At 47.4% G+C, this 20,474-nt stretch overlaps 1 protein-coding gene across 2 annotated transcripts in view; it reads right to left on the reverse strand.

The window, feature by feature from the left end:
* Nucleotides 1-4,683: 4,683 nt before the first annotated feature.
* RBM11 (RNA binding motif protein 11) overlaps nucleotides 4,684-20,474 on the reverse strand; it is a 332,304-nt gene continuing 316,513 nt past the window's right edge. For both annotated transcript variants that reach the window (XM_069636426.1, XM_069636427.1), the window contains one exon: nucleotides 4,684-5,823. In XM_069636426.1, the coding sequence (XP_069492527.1) occupies nucleotides 5,515-5,823 (309 nt within the window). In that variant the 3' untranslated portion in view covers nucleotides 4,684-5,514. The remainder of the gene's footprint in view (nucleotides 5,824-20,474) is intronic.

Here is a 20,474-nt window from a genome sequence, read left to right on the forward strand (position 1 = left end):
AATATGTTCAGACTAAATTAATGGAAGTAAATAAGAAGGGAATGCAAGTGATCAGAGAATGTATTATATATGTTGTTCATTGATCCTTTTATTGTTTTAATTGGACTTTTTTTCTCTATTAATGTATTGAATTATTGACTGTTTTAAAATTGTTTAAGGTCATCTAAGTACAACCATGAATACAAATAAAAAAAATTAAAAAATTCTTCCATAAAATGCTTTGATGGTTTAACATGGGCACAGTCAAACTATGATCATTCAAATCAGATGTGAAATCATATTGTTAGATTTTTGAAAACTGTTGGATTTCAGAAAGCTTTAATGTGCTTAATACGCTTCACAAGATCAAACAGCCATGATGGATTTAGTTTCTCAGACGTAATGGAAAATGCAGTGATGCAGGGCACTTTACCTACAAGGTTAGGAAGGACCCAAGGTTAAGGACAGCTCCCTCAGGAACAGCCACTGTTGTCTGCCGGTGAGTTGAGTTCCCCTAAACCCTTTTATGATCGCTCCTCCCTCTTTGCGCCCCTTTTCGTCCCCCTAATCACAGCATCCTACTACCCTGTGTTGCTCAACCTCCCCCATACTTCTCCCCTTGGCCTTGCTGGCTTTATCCCCCTTTTTAGGTAAGTTGAATCTGGGTGTTTTGCATTGCTGCTCTGTTAAAATATTGGCATTTTCCACCTTCTTGGTCCCCACCACAAATGTGCTTCCATGACTGTTGTGCGTCACCTGTCTAGTTCTCTTGTGTGTTCCCCTGTGTCTGGCCCTCGGCCTCCCCCTCTGCACATCCTGCACTGTGAGACTGTGGGCTGTGCATCTCTCCTTCACACTGCCCCCTCCTCCTACTATCCTTGTAGCACCACTATGGTGCTTTCCATTTCCCTCATCTTCTCTAACTGCTAGATTTCAAGAGGGACATCCTGGTCTCCAACCCAGGCCTCCCTATCGCGGATACCCACACCAGCGCTTCCTCTAGACATACTCTTACTGACATCCTCTTTGTCGTTCTCTCTCTGGACTATGGACCTCTCATACGATCTCTGTTCCCTCTCCTGTTTCTTCCTCTCCCATTAATGGTGGCACCAGCTGGGAGGTCCTCTTGGCCTCCTTCCACTCCTCCAGGACATCCTTGATGTCTATGAGAATGACACTGTCTTGGTCCAGGGCCCTTATCCCAATCTCCTCCTTTCTGATAGGAGTTTCCTGTGTCATATCAACTTCCTCCCTTCTCCTGCCACTCCTCTTCCTCCTCTGCCCACCCTCGGGCCCCTCCAACACCTCCGCAGGACGTACCTCATGCTTGTACCCCTCCTCAGAAGTCTTTCAAATGTGGCAACCTGCTCCACATCACTACTATCAACTCTCTCTCTGCTGTCAAACACTCCTCTGACATCCGTTACCTCCTCGAACAACTTGACCTGGATGTCGTCGCTCTCACCGAGACTTGGTTCACATCCAGTTCTGTCATATGTTTTCACACACTCCTCCCTGAGGGCTACAAGATCCACTCTGAACCCAGAACCAATCGTCCAGGCGGTGGAGTAGCTCTGATCTTTCTGGAGTGGACCCCCTGCTTCTGGCATTCCTAAGCAGACCTACTCCTTTGAATGCCTGGTCTGCAGGCTCTCTATGTCTCCTGGCTGCTCTCTTACTGTGGCCACTATATACAGGCCACCTGGTCAGGTCGCCCTCTTCCAATCTGAGTGGGTCGACCTCTCCGCTTCTCTCCTTGCCTCTAGCTCTCAACTTCTCCTCACAGACCTTAACATCCATCTGGATGCTTCTAACCTCCGCTCTGGGTTCTTTCGCGATCTCTGCGACTCTCTTTCCATTTTACCCTCTGGCCTGACACACTCTGCCAGGCACACCCTGGATGTTCTCATCTCTTCAGACATCGCCCTATCTAACCCTCTCACCACTTCTCTCTCTTGGACTGACCACATTCTGCTCTCCTCCCACACGATGCTCGCTGTCCCTCATGTGAAGCCGACCCCAGCACTGCCACCCACCTTCTCAGTCATCCGGCACATGAAGTGCGCATCAGTGGAGACTTTTGCCGCTACTTTCTCTCCTCCTCCTAAACCTTCGGCGGACTAAAACTCTGACACAGCCCTCTCTAACCTGCATCTCTCCATCTCCAACACTCTTCATGTCCTTTCGCCCGTCATGAGGATCAGTTTGAAGCCTACCTCCAAATGCAACTCTTGGTATGATTCCGACCTTGCCACCCTTAAACACAAGTGTAGGGTGGCTGAGATGAAGTGGAAGGCAAGAAGAGTGCTTACTTCCAAGACTGCATCTCTGCAGCCTCCAACACGGCCAAACTAAATCTGTAAGGCGCTGGACGCTTTTGCTGCAGTCTCCACCTCTCCCGTTCCCTCACAGGCCCTATCTATGCATGGCAATGGCTTCTCACTTCACCACTAAAACTCAGGACATCTTGTCCTCTCCTCTTCCTCTAATTATCTCGGCCCCCCTCCGGCTGCCTCCCCTCTCCTCCTCCTTTCTCCTCCTTCACTGTGTTGACTCCTGACAATGTTTCTAGACAGGTCTGATCTATGAGGGTGTCCCAGCAGGTGCTACCCTGCTCCTCGAGAACCATTAAGGACCACATGGACACCCTCGCTCCAACGTTGGCCGATTTCTGCATTCACTTTTTTTGCCACTGGAACTTTCCCCCTCCCCCTAAAGTACTCCCTTGTGCATCCTTCCTCTCCAGCAACCGTCCGATCTCGGTCACTCCTTTACTGGGTAAAATCCTGGAAAAGCTGGCCATCTCCCAGTTTACTCTGCCTTGTCACTGGGAGGATAGCTCAGCGGCAACGTGTTTACCTTGGAAGCAAGACAACACGAAGCAACACAGGTTCGATCCCCGGGTCCGCACTTAGAAACCTCTGGGTATTTAAGCGCGTTATAAATACGCAACTAAGACAAAAAAAAACAATTACGCAACAAAAAACAAACAATTCCTGTAACGGCGCCTCAATGCCCGCGGGCTGTGTGAGCGCTTTAAAAATGCAAATAAATAAATAAATAAATACTTTCCATACTGAATCTGTTGGTTGTCTCCATGACCATCAGTCTGGCTTCAGAGCAGCCAGAATCATGGAAAATGCTCTCCTGAACACCTGTGAAGACCTGCTCTCTAATCTCAACTCTAGCCTTACTTCTGTCATCCTCCTTGATCTTTCCTCTGCCTTCAACATGGTCAACCACACCATCTTGATCAATCGTCTCCATGACAACTTGGGCATCACGGATCAGGCGCTAGCCTGGTTGACCTCCTTCCTCCTGGATCGGCCTTCCCAGGTCAAACCTGGGTCCTTTCTCTCCACCACCTCTCTCTCTCCACATGTATCTCTCTTAAACAGGGCTCTAGCCTCTCACCCTGGCTTTTCAACCTTTACTTGGCACCTCTGGCCCACCTCATCTCTACCTTCTCTTCTAACTTTCAGTGTAATGCAGATGACCCTCAGCTCTCCTTAAGGCTCCCCTCAGCCTCCTGTCTAGTCTGGCTCATTCCTGTCTATACGCGATTCAGGAATGGTGTGCCTCCAACGATCTCTGCTTTAATGCAAGTAAGACTGAGATCCTACTCATTGGGACCCCTGCTCCCGCTTTCCCCCTTTCATTCCGGCTGCCCTCCTTGGGCCCTCTCCCTGCACCTTCGTGTGAGGTAAAAAACCTTGCTGAAATCTTCGACTCCACTCCCTGCTTCTCTCCTCACATCACGGACCTCTCTAAGAAGTCCTACTACCAGCTTCACCTCCTCAGAGGTATTTTTCCTTTTCTCACTTTCCCCTAGAAGCTCACTGTCTCCAGAGCCCTGGTTCTCTCTAGGTTGAACTACTGCAACAGCCTCTTTCTAAATCTACCTGCGTCTACTCTTCGCCCTCTGCAACTAATTCAGAACAGGACTGCAGGACTTGTCCTTGGCCTCAAGTCCAGGGATCGTATATCTCCAGCCCTAAAATCTCTCCACTGGCTCCCAGTGGCTTTAAGGATCAAGTTCAAGACCCTCTGCATTGTGTACAAGTCTTTCTGGGGCTGGGGACCACAATATATCCAATGGTCTCTTCCTAAGCACTTTCCTTCTCGAGCCCTTCGCTTGTCCAACTCCGGGTCAGATGCTTCTCCGGGCAGAGAGTGGGGGGGTGGGATCTCTCTCCTTGGCTGGTGCATCCTTCTGGAACAGCCTCCCTGCCTCTCTCAAACTTGAGCAGGACCATCTAAGGTTCCAGAAGCAACTCAAGACCTTCCTTTTCACTTCTGCTTTCTTTCTCTCTTTTCCTTGCTGATGTACTTATCTGCTGCACCAACTGGTTACCTGGCCACCTTCTGAAACTTAATGGGCACCAGCTCCCTCATGCCCAGTAGCCCCATGCACTGCCTCTAGGCTAACCACGCACTTAGGGACTGTCTCTGCAGCCCTACAGTCCCCTGCCTCCTTGCACTTTGAGCCGGGCCACACCAGCGGCAATTATTTGAGCTTTGCCCTATTGCACTTTCCCCCTCCGTCCCCCTGGCACTTCTCCTCTACCCTCCCCTTGTACAATCTGAATGACACAAGGCCTAGTTTACCCTTTGTCTACCCTTCCTGGTCTTGTCACGTCTAGAAACACGTGTCTACAGCCGCATTATAAATTACTTATATCATAGATCAATGATAGGCAAATGTAAGAAATACAATTCTTTTATTAATTAAAACTGAAAAAACAAAACAGCAAGAAAGCTCTATATGGGAAAGTTACCATGAATATTTCGATACATTTAAGAAAACCTGAAGAACAGGTCAAAGATCCTACCAACAAAACAGAATGTTAAAACCAGACATGAAAGCCATCATCCTTGTCCCAACATGGATTGAACTTTGAAATTCAGTCACATCAGATCTCATTCACAAGATCAAAAGGTGGTAATGGAACCTGCTAACACAACATGTGTTTATTTATCCACGAAAGAGAGGCTTTGTTTTAATTAATCTTATCTTTAAGAACAAACTTAAAAAGGTACTTTCTGTTCACCTGAGCTTGCGAGTAGATATCCGGCAGGCAGAGTTCCAATTTTAGCCGTGTTCCAAGTCAAGCAAGGCAGCATACAAGAAATAAAGGGATCAAGGGGTTCCAAGTAGAAAAGCATCAAATTAAATATTGAGATAAAACAATTACATAAAACTCGAAAGGTGTTCGAGACAGAAAACGAACACGATTTACAATAAAACACGTTACAAGATGTCCACTTTCAAAGCTAACAATCTGAATCACAAATGGCAATCTTGTATGCAATGCTAAAAAAACTGTACAATAAATTCCTTTATTAATGTTTTATTTGGAAACAAAATAAGCAGCACACGAGAACAAAAACACATTTCTTAATCCAACTATGACATTTGTGCTCGAATCTGTGTGGCACACTATACATTCATCTGTTTAAGTGCAAATAACCCAGGTTATTCCTTACAATTTAGTGCATTACAAGGAAACCATTAACGTGATCAGCTAACAATCCTTAGTGTTTCCTTGCTTTATACTTCTGACGTTCTTTGCGATTGCAGCGCCTTTTCTTTCCCATGTTGCTGTCATTGTCATGTTCACCGACTGTCAACTGTCTTTTTCTTTTGCAACTCCGATGAGTATTGGGTTTAAATTCTTCATCCCCCTGGTTTTGAGGCAGACACTGCATTGGGCTAGGTGCAGCCAAGAACTCCTGAACATCACTTGCATAATTGGCTAAGTGCCAGTTCCCAATATGCTGTGGAATCATTTGGAGGTAAGGTTCTTCAGTGACTGGACCGTAGTGTGGAGCTACATTATTCATCTAGAAAACAAAATAGGCTGCTGTCAAAAACATGATATAGATTGGAAAAAAAACATTGTAAAATCATCTTTGAATGGTGGTTGTGAAACTGAAATACACTTAAGAATTTCTATTTTAATCTAATACCTATCCTCATTCACCTCCACCATTCACGGTTTGATATCAACCATGCTAAATGTTTGATATATTCCTTTTGTGGGGCTCTATGCTTGATTAGACGGTCAACTGTACAGACAGTAAGAGGAGCCCACAAATGCCCCTATCCACCCTTACACAATAAACGTCAAGCCATCCTTTTATATTAAACATGTAACTGTGTCCGATCGTTGATGTTATTTTATGTCCGCTTGTTCATTCCTTGGATTCAATGATTACTTGGTATCCACATTTTTTTTTTTAACAATATTATTTTTAAAACAAACACACCAAACATGGCAACTTTTTAGGACATACATAATCAATATCAAAACATCACATTATACAGTGTCGTTTTCCGTCCCCCCCACCCTCCCCACAAACTCGAGCCGTCTCAACCACATCATCTACATGAGCATTTTCAGGAATCTCTGTTTGTTGACTCATCTGAGTCTTCTGTTTCATGATTGACCTGGTGGGGGTTTGCCATTGAGGTCACCAGTTGCCTCCAGGCTATCAGGGGGCCCACTCCCCCCCTCCCCCCGATGGCAGCTTCAAACCATACCGCAGGTTCTGCTTCCGCCCATCTCAAGAGGTCCGCCCACCATATCTCCACTCTGGGCCTATGGCCGCTTTCCAACAAATTGCGATTCTGCGTTTAGCCAAAATATAGGCCAGGTCCTTCATCTTACTGATATGCTTTGAATGATGTGGCCTGGGAAAGTTCCCAAGCATGCAAGCCCAAGCAGACCTACGTCCAGTACCACTCCCCCACCAGCCATTTTCGTCTTTATTTCTTCCCAGAATCTGTGCACCTCATGGCAAGCCCAGAACATGTGCAGTAGCCCTGCCTCCTCCTCCCTGCACCTGGGGCATTTTGTATAGCCGAACCTCCAAACCTAGCTATTCTACTGGGGGTCAGATAAACTCTATGGGTGACATACAACTGAATCTGCTGGAGTCTCGCATTCCGGGACACCTTTTTATGGTACCTTTGGGCTCTATCCCACTGCTGTCCCTCCGTCATGGGTTCTCCCACCTGCTCCTCCCAGTCATGCCTCAATTGGAGCAGCTCCTTCCCCGCCTTCGCCCTCAGGAGCTCATTTATCCTAGATATTTCATGCCCACCCTCCGAGACATCATACATCATTTCTAGGGCGGCATCAGGTACTTCCACTAGCACAGTCTCAGGCCACCTCTCTCTCACCCGTTTCATGAGCCTGGCCTCTATGCACCCCGGTCTCCTCCTGCAGCCTTTAGAATCCCAATGCCTCCCCTTGCTGCCATATGTCTCTGAGGGTGGCCAAGCCCACCGGTTCCCAGTATCTCCGGACCGCTTCAAACAATTGAACAATTGGGAGTCGTCCCCGCATAGCACCGCCAGAGGGACCTGCAGAGAAAGCGGATCTGGGTCACCCACCGTTCTCCATGTCCTGCGCCAGACTTCCGAGCCCAGCTTCAATAGTCTCCCCATCCTCGCTATTTTAGTTTTATGCAGCCATACTGTCTCCCTCAAAAAGTATGGAGCTGATTCACCTTGCAAAAGCCTAGCTTCTGCCGAGTCTTCCGCAGACAACCACCTAGCCACATACAACAACTGTCCCGCCAGGTAATAAAGCTCGAAATTCGGTAGGTTTATGCCCCCCTTATCACATGTGTTCTGTAGTTTCCACAGGGCCACCCTATTCCTGGAGTTGCCCCATATGAAGCCCCTTCACATGCCATGAAGTTTCACAAAAAAGCGTCTGGGGATCAAATACGGGACATTCACAAAAAAGTGCAAGAGTCTGGGCAAAACCACCATTTTGAGCAGAGCTGCTCTCCCCATCATGGCTAGGGGTAATCTAGACCAGAACACCATGCTATTCTTAACTCCCTCCATCGCTTTCTCTGTATTATGTTTGTGCTCTGTCTCTATCTTGTGGTAAACGTTACGCCCAGATACCTGAATGTCACGGTCTGCCAGGGTATCTGCAAGATGAGCAGCCTCTCCAGTGGGGTACTCTTGTACCTTCCCAAGGGGAACAAACTAGACTTCCCGGGGTTCACCGATATGCCCGAGGGGGTGGCGTAACGATCCATCACCTCCAACACATATTGCAGGTTCTCCTCCGGGTAGCGCAAGTAGGAGCACATCATCTGCATACAGTGATATCAGGTGTGTTCCCCCTGTCGTGCGGATCCCCACCTCCCCGTATTGTTGCCGCAGGCATATTGCCAGCCGCTCTAATGCCGGGATGTATAACATGGGTGACCAGGGGCGTCCCTGTCTGGTCCCCCTGCTGAGTTGCCATTTATCTGAAATTGTGGTTCCGGTTTTAACTCTCGCCATCGGGGTGCTATATAGCATCTGGACCCATCTAATATATCCTGGTCCCATACCGTATCCTTTCAGGGTCGCTTTCAACCACGGCCACCACACTGAATCAAAAACTTTAACCGCGTCCAGCGACACGATAGCCAGCTCACCCAAGTCTCCCTCGGTTTGATCAATGATATGGTGTAGCCTCCTGTGGTTGTCTGTGATATTTCTACCGGGGACATAACCCGTTTGGTCTGGGTGTGTCAACTTGTCAATTACCCTCTTAAGCCTATTGGCCAGCACTGGCGTGAGTATCTTGCTATCCTGATTGAGCATAGACAAGGGCCTATAGGATCCGCATTCCGCGTCCGGCTTGCCTGGTTTCAGGAGCGGGATGATCACCGCCTCGCAGAGGGACGCCGACATCCCCCTGCTCATAGGCTTCATTAAACATGGCCAGCAGCGGCTGGAGTAGCTCCTGCTTATACGTTTTATAAAACTCGCTGGGTAACCCATCCGACCCGGGCGCTTTACATGTAGGCAGGTGTTGGATCACCGCCTCCAATTCGTCCGAGGTGATGGGGGCGTCTAGATCTGCGGGTTCTAGATCATCTAAGGTGGGCAGCCCTATATCCTCTATCGTATCCAGTATTTCTTGACTCATATCCTCTCCTGTGTCATCGTATAATCGTCTGTAATACTTGAGGAACTCCTCATTTACCCTCTGCTGGGTATTATGGATTTGACCTTCCGCGTCCCTGAACTCTCTGATCACTGAGCGGGGGGTGGGGGGGGTCTCATTTTTGTATAACCAAGCCAATAATCTACCCGGCTTATCCCTCCCTGCATGTAGCCTCTCTGTGTATTTCTTATAGTTTAGTTTGCATAATCTGTCCCAGAGTTCACTACAAGCTAACTGTAAGTCCTTTATTTTAACGCTGTTCGCACGGGTGGTCCCCTCACTTTGTATCAGGCCCTCTAGCTCTCTTTCTGTCTCTTGCAGTTCCCGTTCAATACCCCCTTGGAGCCCTTTGGATTTAGATATAGCTATTCCACGCACCACCACCTTAAATGCCTCCCATACTGTTCCCACGGAGCGTACATTGCACGTGTTAATTTCAAAGTATTCCTCGATGGCCTCCCTCAAATCCTCTCGAAAACCTGCATCCTGTAGAGCCTCAGTTCTGAGCCTCCACGTCGGGATCCGCACTCTGGGGGGTTGATGTCGCCACTCTATGACCAAAGGCGAATGGTCGGAAAGTACCCGGGCCTTGTATTCCACCCCCACCATTTCTCCCACCATTTCTCCCACTATCTCAGCCGAAGCAAACACATAACCCAGCCTTGCATGCAGGTCATGTGGCGCTGCATAATGCGAGTATTGCCTGTCCATTGGGTGTAGCCTTCTCCACACATCCTCTAGGTCGAGGTCCATCAACAGTGTCCTCAGCGCTTTAGCTGCTGGCGCTGGCTTTTCTGATTTGTCATCTGACCTGTCTATCCTGGGGTTCAAAGTGCAATTGAAGTCCCCTCCCCACACCATCGTGCCACCCACCAGGGGGCTAATTTTACTATATAGAGACCTAATATATGCCGCTGTAACATGTTTAGGGGCATACAAATTTACGATATTCACTTCTCTGTTCTCCAGGAGTCCCACCACCACCACCATTCTGCCTTCTGGGTCTATTGTCGAACTAAGCAGCTGAAATGGCACATGCGGTGCCACCCATGTAATCACCCTCTCTATGCCGAGTATGTGGCCCCTATGACATTACCCCTCCATTTTCTCCTGATCACCTCCAACTTCTCCTTGGTGAAGTGGGTTTCCTGTAGCAGATCTATGTCAATCCGCATCCTCTTTAGGTACATCATTTCCTTATTACGTTTTAGATAACTATTAAGGCCCTGCACATTCCAGGTCACAATTCTGAGATTACCCGATGCCATTGATTTGTTCGATATTTCGATGTAGGCTCGTACACAAACTAAAACTCCCCAAAACTATGTACACCACAAACATACCCTCCTCCTTCCCACCCACCTCCCCACCCATACCTAACAACACCCTCCCCAACCATTGCCCAGCTCCATCCCTGGATCTCAGGCACCCCCACATCTAGCCCTGCCTAGCAAGTCTATACTCAGGGCTCAGCAGGGTAAAGTCACCCTAATGGCTACTTCACTACCAATTTTCGGGGGTAGGTTGCTTCCATCCCATTGCTCCTATTACCCATACTATCACGCATGATGTTAATGCTATTCAGCTCCAGCATGCAGTTGATTCTCTATATTCAAGTCCAGCCAGAGCACAAGGTCCAAAGGCTACAAAAATAACACTCAAATCTCCCATGTTCTCAAAACAAGTCCACCTTCCCACTTATCCCCTTAATGTCCATGACACCGACTCCTCACTTGTCACACTCGAGACGATCTCGGTCAGCCTCCTGTTCCGGGCAGTCCTGCAGGTCCAGCCACGATGCTGCCTCCTCCGGAGTGTCGGATAAAAGAGCCTTGCTCTTGTGCAGCACCTTTAGCTTTGCCGGGTACAGAAGCATATATTTGATGCCCGCTGCACGCAGCCTCCTCTTGACGGCTACGTAACTATACCTTTGCCTCTGCACCAGCATCGTGTAATCCGGGTACGCCGTGATATTGGTGGATGCTCTCTCAATTGTCCCACCCTTTTGAAAATACTCTAGGATCTTCTCCCTGTCTTTGTAATTCAGGATCCTTGTGATTATTGGCCTCGGCGGAGCTCCAGGTCGTGGTTTCCTCATCAGGGCCCGATGTGCACGCTCAACAGTAAACCCCTGTGAGAGTTTATCTGCTCCTATCTCTTGGAGGATCATGTTCTCCACATAGTCCGTGGGGTCATGGCCTTCCTCCCCCTCGGGTAGGCCGACCACTCGTATGTTGTTCCTCCTCGCTCTTCCCTCCGCTTCCTCCACTCGATTTTCAAGGTTGGCGACCTGCTGTTTTAGCACGTGGACCTCCTTTGCATTGCTCGTGCTGACCTCCGTGTTAACTTTCACTGCGCTTTCCAGGCCACTTGTTCTCTCAGTCAACGCTCGGACATCTTGATGCAGCAGGGTAACTTCGATTCCCACAGCGTTAATTTTGTTCTCCAGGGCCGTCCGTAAGTCCGCCATTGCTGTGCCCCATTTGGTGCTCAAATCCGTTATGGCCGCTAGGACCTGACGGTTATCTCCTTCTGCGGCACCATCTGCGCAGGCCGCGCCCGTGCTTTGCGCTGCTGTCATAGGGGTCCGCTGCATTTTCGCAAAGACCTCCATTGTGGATTGTTTGGATTTGGCTCTCAGTCCTTTCACAGACATCTCGCGATTCCCTTTCGTATCTGGTTCCGACACTGCAATGCTGTTGTGTCGTGCTCAGGTCTTCTGGACGCTAGGGCGCTAGTTACGGCGGGTTGCGTTGTGTTGTGGAGCGCGGCAATGTATTCAAATGGACTGTCTTCTCCCACGTATTCCTACTGCGCACAATTATCCATGCGCCATCTGCGTGTTCCGAGGTGCCACACAGAACACAACATTGCTTCTCACCTCCTTTGCATTGGCCTGCCAAGTCACATGTAGGTTTTGCCAGATTGGGGTATGTCCTGGTAATAGTGTGTCACACACTCGCATGTCTCAGCCACCAGTATATACACATTGCTCTCAATTTTCCTCATCAGGAGCTACAGCGTCGCTCCACATTCCAGATTGCCTCCAATCCCTAGCAGCCAGCAGGCTCACTCTTATGGAGCTATGTTGCGTTACTTTCCCAGTGCAGGACCTCCCTGGGTCGGGGTGCCCAAATGTAACGTGGCAGGGGGCCTACCAGCTCCCCGCACAGCACATAGCACTATGCTCTGACCCTGTGCGTATGTATAAAATGCTTCGTTTCACTTTGGAGCGTGATATGTCAAGGATCACGCTCGGTGCACTCCGCACGTAGTGCCCGCTTCAGGGATTCTTAATGCAGCGGCATCCCATTACTGTGCTGAGACAGTCGCTGCTGTCCGCCTCGGGCCCTGCGCCCAGCGGGCGCTGCCCTTTTATTCCGGATCACAGGATCGGGCACATGCACCCAGCAAGCCCCTCCGATGCAGCGTTGTCCGTGAGGAGGCACGCTGTCAGCAGCCGGGCACAGCTGCAAATGTCTTTTCTTTGATCTGTGGCCGCCGCCGGATACAGTAACTGTATCAGGGAGCCGGCAGTTTCAGTACGCCGCCGCGTCCTGCTAAATGCCTTTGTTTACTGGGGTCGCCGCCATTTTGGTGTTTTCGTCCCCGACCGCTCTCCAGGATACAATGTATCCGTATGTCTGTTCTCCAGTCTCCCGTGAGCCGCTTACACGCTCACGCTCTTCCAGGCACCTTTTTGCACATGCTTAAGTGTGTTTGGCTGCCCGAATCAAGTAAAATAACATGCGTTTGTTGAACGGATCAGGATACCGGATCACGGAGCTCACAGCCTATTCCATGGCTGTCCAAGCCACGCCCCCCCCTTGATATCCACATTTGATGCTGTTAATTGTTTGAGATTTTTTGTGTGTCTCTGTAGCATTATGGGATACTTTGCAATTCTTAGTGGATGTACTTCACTGTGGCAAGTTTAAGGAGAATAATAACTGATGATTCCCCAGAGCAGTAAGGAAACCTGCTTCCTCCAGGTACCTACACAAACAAAGATGCCTTAATGGAGGTTAAACTAAGATCAAAAATCACTTTATTAATGGTGGGGAGAGTGGCTTTACTGACAATGGTGGTGCTACCCAGGTTGTTGCACTTTTTCGGAAACATAACTCACATGATACCCAAGCGATTCTTTGTCAAGCTCCACAGCCTGCACAGAGGATTTATATGGCACAATACTAGAAACAGGATAGCACTGTGGAAACTACAAAACACATACGATAAAGGCGGCATCAGATTGCCAGGAACTTTGCCAGGAACTTTGCCCTTTCCGCTCCAGGTTCTTCATTATTAGAAGGTAATGGCAGTTCAAATTAGTATTTATGGACTGTAGATATATACGAATTTAGGGATTAGAATATGAAGATGTCTTCTGAAGCTGCCACTTACATTGCTTGCTTACATTGTGTTGTGCCTTATGGTCGCCAATAGACCACAACTGACTGTGTTTTGCCCTGATTTATGCTGTGCCTTTAGTCTTATGGCTCTTGCCTTTCACTGCCAATTTGATCTTAGGTGACCACTGTCTATGTACATGGTTGTTGTGCCACCTAGCTCTTCTCTCTCACCTAGGTGACCAGGACTGTCATCATGCACGTCAGTGTACTCCTTCCATTACTCTACACACTATCCCTTCGACTTGCCCAAGCTCTCCAGCTACCTACGGTAACAACCTCCACACTCTGGGTTAAAATGGACCAGCCTTCTACCAGCATTGCATCCCCACGACCTCTCGCGTCACCTAGAATGAGCCCGGCAGCACCCGCTGTAGGCCATACCAACCAATACCTCAATGACCCAGCTTTATGGCTGGATCACTTTGCTAGGAAACCTACACCTAACCAACCCTGCCCCCTCTCTCTTAGAAATAAGAGACTAGGCACCAGATTCCGCCTACGCCACATCCGTCACATCTCCAGGAAACAAACCCCCCTCTCTCCTGGATCTCTGTCAACTGCCACCACATGCAAACCCACCACCTCCGAGGTTAAACTGCCCATGTTCAAAGGTGCCCTTATTAATGCTAGATCCCTCACTGCACACGCACTTGACATACCTGACCTCATCACCACGTCTGACCTTGACTTCATAGCTATCTCCGAAACATGGCTTCATGCCGCATCTGGCCCCTTACTAGCGTTAGCCCTACCGCCGAACTACGGCATCACACGATGTGACCGCTCCACCGCCTCTTCCAAAGGCGGCGGTGTGGCCTTCATCCATAAAAATACTCTTGACCTAAGAGTGTTACCTGATTCCAAACTCACATCAGCTGAATTGCTGTCTGTCAAACTAGCACTCACACCTAACCAAACAGCCACCATGCACCTAATCTATAGACCTCCAGGACCCGCACCAACCTTTGTCAGTGAAATCTCCACTCTCCTCCTCAACAATACAAAGAACAATTCTCAAACAATCATCCTAGGCGACCTCAACTTAGGTCTTGGTGACTTAAAAGATCCTGTGGCCTCTGACCTGGAGATCGCACTATCTGACCTCGGCCTTACCTTATACATCCAAGAGCCTACCCATATTAAAGGTAGAACACTTGACTGGGTAGCTGGCTCCAATTGCAATATCAAGGTCCTTAACAACACCCCCTGTCTATGGTCCGACCATCACATTATAACTTTCAACATTGAAGCCACACCACGAATCCCGTCACCATTAGCCCCAGCACTCCCAACTAGAAGCAAAAAAGATATAACCAAGGAGAAACTCCTCCCATTGTTACTCCCGTCCCTTAACACAGCCACCAACTCTTACTCTGATCCAACCTCACTAGCACACACCTACAACCAAACAATGCGAACTGCCATTGATTGTATAGCACCTCTCAAACTTAGAAAGGCTAAACCTCAAGCTTATCTTAATTCATGGTTCACACCACAGTTAAGATTGCTCCGCAAAGCTAAACGCTGTGCCGAAAATCGATGGAAAAGCCACCCCTCAGACGAGCATAAAGACAGTTTCCTTCTAGCCTCACTCTCCTACAAAGATGCCATCATCACGGCAAAAAAGGAATCTTTCAACAACCGCATTATACAAGCCGACTCGAACACCAAGGAACTCTTTAAAATCCTAAGAGAGCTTGAAACTCCAGTCGCCCCCCCTGACACATGCGTGAAAGATAGTAAATGGTGTGCCAACATCCAAGCAGCCTTACTAAATAAATCTCCACACTACAAGACAAAATCAAAGATAAACAGGACAGCCTGAAGCGCGACAACCACGTTCTTTCCCTCACTAAGGCCCCCTTGCCAGACTCTGCCAATATCACACCATTCGCATTCTCTCCGCTTACCGTGGCAGAGGTAGAAAATATAATTCTTAGAATTAAGCCAACTAACTGCCAAGGTGACCCGTGCCCAGCCCCTACTATCAAGGACTCAGCGCATGAGTTGGCCCCATTCATCACGGCCTTCATCAACTCTTCCTTTCAAACAGGTATTGTCCCGGACAATCTGAAGGACGCTTGGGTTATCCCACTGCTTAAAAAACCTTCCCTAGACCCTAACATTCCCACTAACTTCCGACCTATCACCACTGTACCATTTCTGCTCAAGATCCTAGACCGTGCCGCATACTTTCAGATCCAAAATTACTTGGAAACTAATAACTTGCTAGGTCTACGACAATCTGGTTTCCGCCCCAGACACGGGACAGAGACCGCATTATTAGACCTTAAAACTCAAATCGAGGTTCTAAAGGATCAAGGCAAACTAGCAATGCTACTACTTCTCGACCTTTCAGCCGCATTCGATCTGGTCAACCATCAGATCCTGTGCGAGCACCTCCATTCCGCTGCCAACTTCTCTTCTTCGGCTGCGGCTTGGATCAAATCTTTCCTGAGCAACAGATCCATGAGAGTCTTTGCCCCATCCGCAGCCGCGGACCCTTCCCCGATTTACTGTGGCGTTCCTCAGGGATCTTGTGTGTCACCTACACTCTATATCATTTTCACGAAACCACTCTTTGATGTGCTTGACTATCTGGGTGTCTCCTATACCAACTATGCGGACGACACCCAGATACTCATCCCCATCACTGGTGATTATCTAGGTGACACCAAGGCCCTTAACGACGTCTACTTGGTCATCCAAGCCTGGATGGCCCAACATCAGTTGTGCTTGAATGATGACAAGACGGAGCTCCTGATCTTGGGCACTGCACAACGCCTGAGCAGACTAGAGCCGTCCTATCAGTCATTCAACATAGATGGTAATATCATTCGTGTCTCAAAAGATACCAAAACGTTAGGTTTCTACCTTGATGCCACACTCTATTAACCCGACAAACTAATGCTGTCAGATCTGCGTCTGCATACACATGCAAACTTATCGCAGCTTGCAGACCATTCCTCACTACGTCTAACAGCGTTACGCTAGCGAGAACCCTTATTATGGCTAAAATTGATTACTGCAGTGCTCTTTATCTTGGCACCAGCCAAGAGAACCTGAACAGAGTTCAAAAGACACAAAACAACGCCATTCGTGCCGCTTTAAACATTCCCCGACACCACCACATCACAGAAACCAGAAGTAAGTTAAATTGGATACCTGTCAAACAGAGAATTTCACTCAAAACACTAGCCCTTACGCACAAATGCCTAGCCAACAAAGCCCCGATCTACCTTGGTAGTCGACTGTCGCGCCATTCTACCTCCCGACCTCTAAGAACAGCCCAATCCCACTGTCTAGCGATCCCCAGATTTAAATTGCAAAAAGCAGGGGGCTCAAGTTTCCCCGTCTTAGCTTCCAAGTTATGGAACTCCCTCCCTGTTTCAATTAGAGCGGAAGACTCTTTCAATACCTTCAAAGCCAATACTAGATCTTGGCTTTTCAACCAGCTTTAAGGCCGGCTTCGCGCTTCTTCCTGACCTACCCTGACTTGCCGACCGCTACTATCACCTATCGGCACTGAAACTACTGTACATATGTATATAAGATCCTCTTGTAAATGTATATAAGGATTCTGTGTTATACCTGCATATCGGATCCCATGTGTAAATGTTTAATGTTTCTCTGTTATACCTGCATATCTGTAACCTTGTACAAATTGCGCCCTGATGCCTCCGGGCCTGTTGGTTTGCGCGTTATAAATAAAAATAAATAAAATAAAATAAAAATACCAAACTTTGCGACCTATTACTTAGCCAGTCAACTACAGTATGTCGCTAGGTGGCTATCAGATTACCCACCTGAGTCTAGACTATTGAAGAATGAATGCACCCCGTTTTTTCTGAAAGAATGCATTTGATTGACAAACGTACAACTGCAAGTGAGCGCGAGAATGCGGAGATTGAGGAGGATGATATGGCAGAAAGCTTGCCAGGCCACAGAGAACCCAGCTCCATACTCCCTGCAGGTACCGTTAGTTGCATTCAAAGGGGTGGATGAACAACTGCGGGAGATAGTCCGAAGACGCTGGGAACCTAATGGTAACGGAACGGTGGGGGATATGTGGCAAGACGGGATGATGTTGGGATTAGATACGCTTGTGCAGACCACCGGTCTACACCGGGGACAATGTATCACCTACACTAGGTTAGTGCGAATGGTTAAGAATACGTGGGCGGACACAGAGATGGATGGGGAGCCGGACACGGTTATTGAAACAATCTATGATGTGTCGGAGGGAGGACATAAGGTCTCCCGAATTTAGGAACTGCTTATGTCTAGAGTTGGTAAAGAGGTGCTTCAGTTGAGACGGGACTGGGAAGAGGAAGCGGGGGAACCTATGAGTGACGGGTTATGGGTGAGAGCCCAGAGGTATCATAAGAAAGTGTCCAGAAATGCGACAGGGCAGCAAATTCAGTTGTACATCACCCACAGGACGTATATGACCCCACAGAGAATTGCGCACTTCAAGAACGCTGGGCTACATACAAGTCCTAAATGCGGGGAAGTAAACACGGGTATGATGCACATGTTTTGGGGATGCCACGAAATAGGAAGGTTCTGGCGGGAAGTGGTGGATTACCTGCACGGAAAAGGAATTAAACTGGAGGTGGATTCTTTGTGGGCGTGTATGATGGGTGGATTTCCCAGGTCAGTAAATTGAAACATGTATGTAAGCACAGGGACCTGGCATACATACTGGCCAAGCGCAGGATTGCCATGGGCTAGGAAGCCAATAATAGACCAAAGGTGGAGGTGTGGTGGCAAGACCTTCAAAATGGGTGGAACCTGAGACTGTGGTGTGGGGTGAAGTGGCTAATGGGGGGGGAGACGACCCGGGCGAGGCGCTCACGGCGTGGAGGCATCTCGTAGCAACACTATTTGAATCGGCTCAGACAGACGAAGAAGAGAGTATCCCTTCGACTAGTGAAGTACAGATTATGGCGGAAGAAGAGGTAATAGAGAATGACGAATTGGAGTGAGCTCAGGGGAGAGGGAGGAGGCGGGATGAAGTGCTTAGCATGATATTGTGACTTGACACAATGGTTTATTGTTTGTTTGGCTGTTTGTGGTTGAAAATCAATAAAAACGTTTAAAAAACAAAATATCACTTTTAGTTACGTCCTTTAATCCAAGTTGTTACTTTTCACCATTAACTCTCAAGTCCACCTTAATGCAAAATTAATGATGGCATGACTTTCACACTCAAGTTGATTTTTCAAGACATTCGGGAATAAATAGTACAGTAGCTATACACAAACTTCGAGACAATACACAAATATTCCGATCAAGTTGCTATGCAGTATGAAATCGAAATGATCACTGTTTGCGAATTTACCTGGGTTGTGAAGCTATGTGGCGCCTCCACAAACAGTTGCCATGGTACTGCTTCCATCATACTGGTATTTCTTTTTTGTATTATTGAGATCTTAAGGAAGTAATTTAGTGGAGTCTTACACGCAGAAACTATAACGGCACTATTTCAGAACTTTTTTCCAACAGAAACTTTAAATGCATTTTTATATCATTTGCATATCAACTCGAACACTGTATACTGTAGAGGGGGCAACAAGAGTTTCCACATGATGTCATGCTGCAAAGGAAACTATGCACTGTCCATGCCTTTCATAGTGCCAATATTCTTTATATGCATCAATAAATTTGTCCTGAAGAAAAAGAGGCCATATCATTATTTAGGACATTCGCAACAGGTAGGCTTTGTTTCAAGCAAAATATCCATTCATTGTGTCAAAGGCTTAGGTGCTTTAAAGCGAGCCTTTTGGGGTGGGCCAAGCCTGATTTGCATATGGTCTTTCCCCTTCTGTAATTGTTTGGCAGGTGAAGAACGATGGTCTGGAGGGTTGCCCAGAGCAATGTCGGTGGTTAAGATTCATTCTAACCCTTCCAGCCATCACTGCTTTGTTTTCAAGAGGACTGCAGACACAAGTCCATACTCGCAACAATGTCGCACTGGACAAGGCGTAGAATACTAGACCTGCCTATGCCTTGCACAAAGATTCCCCCACACAGAGAAATGTGAAGAGTGTTCTAATGCTAACTCTCTTCCAACATATAGAATGCATGCATCACTGGGCTAAAGCTTATACTGTTCATTTACATTTTCCGAATGAAGTTTGCATTTTCAGAGAGACCTTGAACGTACACCTTAGCATGTCTTTTGGAATGATTTCAGAGACAAAAAACGTTTACTACTGAACACAAATATTGAATACATATCAGTGAGTGGATCGATCTATAATTGGAGAACAAAAGACATATGCAGAAGTGTTCTGCTAAGAGTTGTATAAACCTCTAGCCGTGGTATATAGGATGGCAGAAGTATTCACAAGTCAAAAATGTCCCCACTATTCACAAAAACAATGCAGTTAGCATAATTTGGGTTGACTGATAAAGAAATGCTGACAGAGTGGGGCTGTATCAAGAAAATACAACATCGCCTAGCAGCCGAGATTCTAAATGTGGGCTGCAATATAGTAAAGAAGATTGGTGGAAAACTGCAACTCATAGTTTTAGTATACTAGAGGTTTTCGTGTTCGGTTTTTTTAAGATTAACTGATTGTTAAATGTAAATGTGTTATTGTAAATGTGTTATAAGTTATTGTATTAACTTTTTTTATAAACTATAAACACTAAATAAAAAAAGATAAACTCGTTAGTTATAAACACCAGGATGATCCTGTGTGGGCACTTTACTCTCCAAAAACATGGCATCCTAAATAGGCAATCCCACGTTTGCATCTGTATTTCTTTATATGAATACAGACTTCCGGTTTTCAAACCCCAGGTGTTTATCCAAAGTTACAGGCAAGGACCTTCATTTCAGCTGGCTATATTAAAGTCCTACTGTTGGATAAGCTGCATCGACAGTGCTTAATTTGTAAAACATTAAGTGGCCAGGGCCCAAATATTTTCTAGCAAGACTGACACATCAGGCCACTGCCACCCCCGGCTGCTCCCTGCGGTGTCAACTTATTTGGGTTTCAAGCTGCAACTCGCATCATATCATTAAGGGCGATGGATGCACCAACTAGTGCAGATGTGTGATTTACAGTTACTGACATTAAAATATCGAAATAAAGGTTTACGTATTTCT

Source organism: Ambystoma mexicanum, chromosome 7p (assembly GCF_040938575.1).
Source record: "Ambystoma mexicanum isolate Mex_15411 chromosome 7p, UKY_AmexF1_1, whole genome shotgun sequence".
NCBI lineage: Eukaryota > Metazoa > Chordata > Amphibia > Caudata > Ambystomatidae > Ambystoma > Ambystoma mexicanum.